This window comes from Sinocyclocheilus grahami, unplaced genomic scaffold (assembly GCF_001515645.1).
Source record: "Sinocyclocheilus grahami isolate Dianchi unplaced genomic scaffold, SAMN03320097.WGS_v1.1 scaffold122.1, whole genome shotgun sequence".
NCBI lineage: Eukaryota > Metazoa > Chordata > Actinopteri > Cypriniformes > Cyprinidae > Sinocyclocheilus > Sinocyclocheilus grahami.
Window position 1 is genome coordinate 1,387,807 of NW_015505301.1, and position 8,037 is coordinate 1,395,843.

Below are 8,037 nucleotides of genomic sequence, written 5' to 3' on the forward strand. Positions count from 1 at the left end.
CACACACACACACACACACACACACACACACACACACACACACACACACACCTCTAAATCAATAATAACATGCAATAATCTCATATCTCATTGTTTTAATGATTTTAGATTTTTTCATAGTAATTTCTTTTTCAAATATTAATAAGCAGTGACAGTTTTCCCATAAAAACTATAAAAAAGATTATGCAACAATCTTATTCTTTTTTTTAAGGATTTGTGAATTTGTGATACAACCATGATATTATGCACCAAAAATAAAAATTGTAAAAATATATTTTTATTTACATTTTTCATTATATATTTATATATTTGTTATGTGCTTATGAATAAATGAATATATAGGAAAAACTGAGATGGCAATGAGGTTGTCTTTTCTTTTATTGTACTTCTCCTTGTTCACCAAGCAGTGGTTCTTACAAACCTACAATCGCTGCTAACTAACACCAGATGTTCCTACTGTAGGCTGTGTAAAGATCCTCCTCTGCAATCCGTACATAATTATGGCTTACACAAACACGTTGTCTCTGTTTAATTCATCAATTTTTGGATCCCTTCTCATTCGTTAAACTATCCGAAGGTCCCGGTAAAAGAAATAACTGTGTAAATGTGTGGGAAAAACTGTGGGAAACTGCAAGAGAAGCCTAAAAAACTACAAAATAAACACCTTGAAATCAGCTCTTCTCTATTTCCATTCACTCGCTCTCATTTTCCTTTCAGTTCCTCCTCTGACTATCCAGGCCTAGAAAAACCTTTTCATTTATGCAAGCTATCAGAGCCTCCTTTGTTCGGCTGGCATCTGTCATTAAGCAATCAGGCCGGACTGGCTGATTCTTCCTGTTGGCCAGAGGAAGGGCTTTGCTGCCGACTGCACAGAAGCGACTGCTGCAGAATGTCAAAAAAGAAAATTATTATTTAAAACTACAAACCTCACTTTCCCTCTCGTCCCGAGCTGGAAACATCAGTATTGCATTACTCTCCCTGGCTACCACCATTTATCTTTTTTTCCCCCTCTCTTTCTCTCTCAGCTCAGGAGATTTCATCCCTGGCCGTGCCTTTGGGCCAGACCCTAAACTCTGCTAAAGCTTAGTCTGGAGAAGGAACTGGCTCCCCACACAGGTGAGTGTCCCAGGCAACAAAGGCACAGTGTGAGTGATTACAGCAATCATCACAACATTCCTCCAAGCCTACAAGCTAAGTCCATGTGAAAAAACCCAATCCATGGTTCGCAGGTTCTCAATGCTGCCACTCCATTGGCAGGTTCTGTCATCCCCCCGTCTGTGAGGGGGGTTCATGACCCCAGTGTTTGCCCCCCCTTCACTTTCCCACCACAGTTGGCCCACGTGAAGGGTGAGAGAGGTAGAGGGGAAAGAGGGAGGGTGCAGCTTACCTGTGGGTCGGACACAGGATATGGAAAACAAAGAGAGTTCTTCAGACCCACTTCATTCCAATCCACAGTTTGTGCTTGAACAGTCATGGAATTCAAACAGCCGAGTAAAACAAAGCTCTCTGGAAGCGTGACCTTCCTAAAACCGAGGCTTTTCGCACTCTGGCATATGAAGATGGAAAAGAGCAGAGGCTGGATTCATGAAAATCTTCTTAAGAAAGAAATGTATTGCGTTACGAAACGATATGATACGATACTTATGATACTAAATATTCTTAACTCTACTCATAAAAACAAAAAAAGCAGTTAAGAAGAATTTCATTATTAAGTATAGTTCATGAATCCGGCCCCAGATCTTCAAGTTACGTTAACTCAAGTAAAGTGAGTATGATGCAGAGAAGATAACGGAAAATATGGTTCGAATTTGTTCAAACACGGTCTCAACACACACATCCAAGGGCCAAATGTTCCACTGCATTTATACCTTATAGGTATGATGCCAGTTAAAACAAAAGTCCGTCCAAATTGGAAGAAAAGCAAACACCTGCTCTTATTAACAGTTTGACGATTATTTCAGCAAATCACATGATACATTTTTTCACGTATTGTCTAAATTGAGGATCTTATATTAAAACACAATGCTGCTTCAATCCAAAAAACTGCATAAGGATGAGCAAACCATAATTTGTCACCACATTGTTTGTAACACTACATTTTTCACAAACGCACAACCCTTATTGCTTTTAGGCCCCATTACTGTGGGCTGTTGGGTAAGAGAGGGGCCGATGCTGAGAGAAGACTTTAAAAGCTCTTCGTTCTCTTTTTAGTCATTCCAAAACACACCAGGGCTCCTGCCTGGGGACCTCTGAAGCCCTGACAGCCAAAAGACACTACCTGCGTCTAGACGTAAAAACATATTCAATCCACAGAGTCAATCGCGTTCCCGAATACACAACACGCGCAGGGAAAGTTATGATAATGACTTATTTCACTTTCAAAAGAGTCACTCCTCTATTTTGGTTTGGTCCAAGGAGCTCGAGGAATTTTGATGGAACATTTGCTTGTGGTATTGGCCAGAAATACTGTATATTAAACAACAAAGCTATCTACCTAAATAACCGAGAGGAAATCTGCAAACTAAGATAGGTGAATTGCACTGGAAAGATGTCAGACTAAAACACTGTCACAAAAAATGCAATTATAAAAAAAGTCACACCTCTACTCAATCCCAGTTGTAAACTGATAAGTGAAGGCCCTTCATCCTGGAGGTGCTAAAAACTTCCCGTTTGCAATGTCACAGGGTTGGCCTCAGGTATGCGTCTGCGGAGGTACGGCCGGGAATAATTGAAACCGTTCCCACCTCTGCAGAGCCAGGGAGGAGAACTCTGTCCCGCAGACGGCTCTGTGTTGTTTTCTCTCCCGGCGAGCCGTGGCCCTTCCCCACTGAGAGGGAGCACGGCCGGGCCTCCAGAGACGCACATTCCCACACACCAACCCGCACTCCACCTCTCACCCAAAACACAAGAATGCTTTCATCCCCAACACATCCTCAAACTCAGGTACTGCACACAGCATATCACACAAACTGGGGTAATTGCATACAAGAATTATGGTATAACCAGTTGTGGTATAACCAAAGAGAAGCATGCCAACTAAACCTCTGTGCATTTCTATACTCATATTAAATGTGTGATTTCTCCTGTAAAATGCTATTTCTTGTGTCTTGATTTCTCATAAAAACTATTAAATATTTAAACGAATTAAATGATTTTTAATGGGTTTATTTTAGTTTCAAATTAATTTGTCAATATTAAGTTTCCAAAGAAAAAAGTAAATTATTTAAATTAATTTAAAATACTTTATGCATGTACACTACTTTGCAAATGTTTGGACCATTATGATTTCTTTTCTGAAACTTACTGTTATTTATCAAGGGCGCATTAATTTGATCAAAAGTGGCAGTAAAGACATTGATAATGTTACAAAATATTTCAATTTCAAATAAATGCTGTTCTTTTGAATATATTTATTTTTTCATCAAAAAATTCTGGGAAAAGTATCATGGTTTCTTCAATAATTTTAGCAGGACATCTGTTTTTAACATTGATAATAATAAAAAAAATGAGCATCAAATCAGCATATTAGAATGATTTCTGAAGGATCATGTGAAACTGAAGACTGGAGTAATGATGCTACAAATTCAGCTTTGCATCACAGGAAAAAAATACACTTTAAAATATTTAAAAAACAGTTATTTTAAATTGTAATAATATTTCACAATATTACTGTTTTTACTGTATTTTTGTTCAAATAAACACATCCTTGGTGAGCATATTACTCAAAAACAAAGTTTTTACTGACCCGAAACTTTTGAATGTTAGTGTACTTAATGCTACGTGTAAATAAATATGACAAAATACAGTATAGATTTTTAAACATAAATATCCTTTACATTTGTAAATGCAAAAATTAAAAAAGGGCACAGCGATTTTTAAGATAATTACATATTTTTTTTTCATCAAAAAATTCTGGGAAAAGTATCATGGTTTCTTCAATAATTTTAGCAGGACATCTGTTTTTAACATTGATAATAATAATAAAAAATGAGCATCAAATCAGCATATTAGAATGATTTCTGAAGGATCATGTGAAACTGAAGACTGGAGTAATGATGCTACAAATTCAGCTTTGCATCACAGGAAAAAAATACACTTTAAAATATTTAAAAAACAGTTATTTTAAATTGTAATAATATTTCACAATATTACTGTTTTTACTGTATTTTTGTTCAAATAAACACATCCTTGGTGAGCATATTACTCAAAAACAAAGTTTTTACTGACCCGAAACTTTTGAATGTTAGTGTACTTAATGCTACGTGTAAATAAATATGACAAAATACAGTATAGATTTTTAAACATAAATATCCTTTACATTTGTAAATGCAAAAATTAAAAAAGGGCACAGCGATTTTTAAGATAATTACATTTAATATTTTTCAGCAACACACTTTTTAATTAACCGTTCAATAAAATGATTCATAAAAATGTCACCGGACATTCTGCACATACTATTTTAGTATCAAACTTGCGGTTCCTGAAAATAACCACAAAAAACTTCGGTAACACTTTATTTCGATAGTCCACTTTAGACATTCTATTAGGAGTAAGTAACTTTGCAACTACATGTCAACTAGCAGTTAGTAGAGTATTAGTAGACTGTCTGCTTAATATCTTCTAACACTTTCTTTGTCAACTTATTCTACAAACCCTAAACCTACCCTAACAGTCTACTCTGAGAGTTAGTAGACATGTAGTTGCAAATTAATGAGAGTTAGTTGACATGTAGTTGACATGTAGTTACAAAGTTACTTATAGTTAGTAGAATATCTAAAGTGGACTATCGAAATAAAGTGTAATAAAAACTTCCTCTCTCATGAAGAAATTTGAATCGATATACTGCAATCAATACAAGGATCATATTGCTGACAAGCATGAAATATATTCTGTCATTGTACAATATCAATAATTAAGTGAGCCAAAAAAACAAGACAGAGTGTCTCTTTTTCTGCGTCTTTATGTGTCTGCTAGGTCACAGTAGTATGCGTGTGTGTGTATGTGAAGTACATCCCTTATGACCAATACGACATGGCTTTTCCTTTTTATTACATTCCTCTATATGCACAATCATGTAATTATCAGAATATAACCAAACTCCAATCACACACAGGTGCAAGAAAGCAGGCGGAACGGCGAACAAATAAAACAACCCATCAGCTACACAGAATAATGTAACACAACACAATGCAACATGACCCCACACCTCACCAACACACCCTGACGTTTTAATCAGACAGGATGTGACCACGAGAAAATGTATCCATGTGGATTTATACCCTAAACAGTGATATTTGCAAGTCTTAGTCTTGTTTTATTCCCCAAAAATGAGCATTGTAAGAGTTTGGCACAAAGCAAATGCTGAGAGGCTGATGGTGTATTTCTGGACAGCGCCGGCTGTCCTTTGCACATTTGTGTAAGTTACACAGTTGACAATCACCAATCACCATTAGGCATTTGTATGTGCAAAGCCAGAGGGAAATCCCTTTATGGCTTTGACTAAATTAGACTGAGCATGTGCATTTCTTCAAGGTCTCAAATTCATATCTGCTGTGGTATTATTTACAGCTTGAAGTTCTCCACAATTTTGGTCTGTTCTTCTAAACAGCCCCTTTAGTTCAAAGAAAACATTCTGTTACAGTTTAAAGTAAGTTTTCTGCTATTGCATGCAATTGTCGTTTTAAGAGAAATGTCCTTAGCTTTAAAGTGTCAAAACGAAATGCAATAATTCCGTTGCTGAGATGTAGTAGAAAGGAAAAACTGTGCATTCCAATCATTTTACAAGATGCCTCGACAGCCGAATCATACGCGAGTTGTTTAAACACATGAAACGAAATCAAGATACAGGACAGATGTTTTGAAAAGCCACATTTAAGCTTTGTCACAAAACTGTCATATTTTTTTTAAATGACGGAAGGGCATATCCATTATACAAAGTGTAGCGGGCACAATTTAGTGTAGCCAAACATACGGAAATATTTAACAGCCAATTGCTGCCAATTAACTTTGATCAAGATGAGTGCGATTGGAATCTCCCTGTCACTCGAATGTCTTGGGCAGCACAAACATTTTCTTTCTCCCTGGTTCTCGTGGCAGGAAAAGCAGAGCAAGGCCATTGACTAATGAGACTTGGCAGGCTCGCAACAGTTCTCCTCACACTTAAGTATCAAACAAAACATTTCCTCCTCCGCGGGGTCAGCCACGAGCAGGACACAGAGGAAAATCAATGGGTCAGTGGTGTCGGGTTCTGGGGATGAGGGAAAGCGGCTCGCCAGTGGTGTCTGGGCCCGGGTGGGTTCAGTGGGCTTGGTTGGATCTGGTCCACAAAGTCAGCTACTTAAAAGCATGGTTTAGTCAAAAATGAAAACTAAAATAATATATTTCACGGCATTCACTGGATGCATGTTAGCAAGTTAAAATTATGCTTATAATCAGTTCTCATGAGTGCAGGAAGTCATCAACCTGATACTTCAATGTTAAGTATGTTTTCTGAGCTATTAAAAGAGTTGTGGAGTCTCTCAGACTGAGAATAAGAACATGAGGGTTTATGAAAAAAGTGATCAATAATTTCACAGTTTATATACACTATTAAGTTGTAACTTTTAATTATAAAAGAAGCTTTTAAATATATTGCCTAATCAAAAATAGGTTCTTTCTTTGTTAAGTGCTTCTCCAACACGTCTGAATAGTCCTCCCCTCCCATCTATTTTGAGCCTGCCAGTCAGTGGACTTAATATAAACACCTGCGTAAGTATCTGACAGTTAATAAAAGCAGGTTTGGTGGTGAGAGGTATGCAAAGTGCACTTCTCTGGCCCGATGAATCCTCTCCAATTAAATCTAAACAATCATTCAGCGGGAGAGTTAAGAATACAAGCAGGCCGGAGTGCCAGAGGGTCTTCTGCTCTCGCTACCACCTGTCCCCAAACATCAGCGCCACCCGAAGGGCGCCAAGTCCTCCCCTCCGAAACCCCCTCACCCCACAAGCTTTCCCTCCAGGGCTGATGGCCACACAGCTGGCCCGAACCATCAGCTTTATGGGAGCGAGCTGCCCTTATGCCAATTAGGATAACTGATAACCACAGCAGTGAGTGCTCCAACACGGCTCTATTTATAGAGCTCTTCCTCAACGGTTTCGCTGGAAGAAATGCATTTTGCTGGGTTTTCTTACTGTTTATGTCATCTAGTCCTCATATCGGAGAAACGTGAAGCACCTTGGTTTTTAATGTAAGGGTTTGAGATGAGTGTGCTGATATGATTTAAGAGAGCATTATGCGGTTTGCGATGTTGCAGGGTAGATGGGATAAGCATATTTCTGGTGGAAGGGCAACGTGTAATCAGATTTCGACAGCAGAGAGGAGGACAAAGAACGATTTAGCGCTTAAGAAACATTTCTTATTATTTTCAGTGTTGAAAACAGTTGTGCAGCCTAATATTTTTGTGGAAACCATGATACTTTTTTCCCTCAGAATTCTTTCATTCTAATATGCTGAAACCATGATACTTTTTTATTTATTTCTTTATTTTTATTATAATTTTTTTTTCTAATATGCTGATTTGGTGCTCAATTATTTTCAGTGTTGAAAACAGTTGTGCAGCCTAATATTTTTGTGGGGAAACAGATACGCTACTATTCAAAGGTTTGGGGAAAGTCCAATAAAAAAAAAAGAAGAAGAAATTAATACTTTCATTCAGAAAAGATGCATTAAATTTCTGGCAAACTTTTGGCTGGCAGTGTGAAAGTAAGAAAAAGTACTGTATGATTGTAGTATTTATATTGAATTATATAGGAAATTTAGACAGTTACAATACATATCCGCTAGGGGGCAGACATTGATTTCCTTTTCAATCTGCGCTTAAAGGGATACTCCACCCTAAAATGAAAATTTAGTCATTAATCTCTTACCCCCATGTCGTTCCAAACCCGTAAAATCTTCGTTCGTCTTCGGAACACAAATTAAGATATTTTTGATGGAATCTGAGAGCTCTCTGACCCTCCATAGACAGCAAGGATATTACCACGATCAACGCACAGAAAC

The 8,037-nt window shown here is 37.5% G+C and overlaps 1 protein-coding gene across 1 annotated transcript in view; it reads right to left on the bottom strand.

The window, feature by feature from the left end:
• Window positions 1-810: 810 nt before the first annotated feature.
• LOC107589966 (eyes absent homolog 1-like) overlaps window positions 811-8,037 on the bottom strand; it is a 33,054-nt gene continuing 25,827 nt past the window's right edge. The window contains exon 12 of the mRNA XM_016278558.1: window positions 811-882. Within this exon, the coding sequence (XP_016134044.1) occupies window positions 811-882 (72 nt within the window). The remainder of the gene's footprint in view (window positions 883-8,037) is intronic.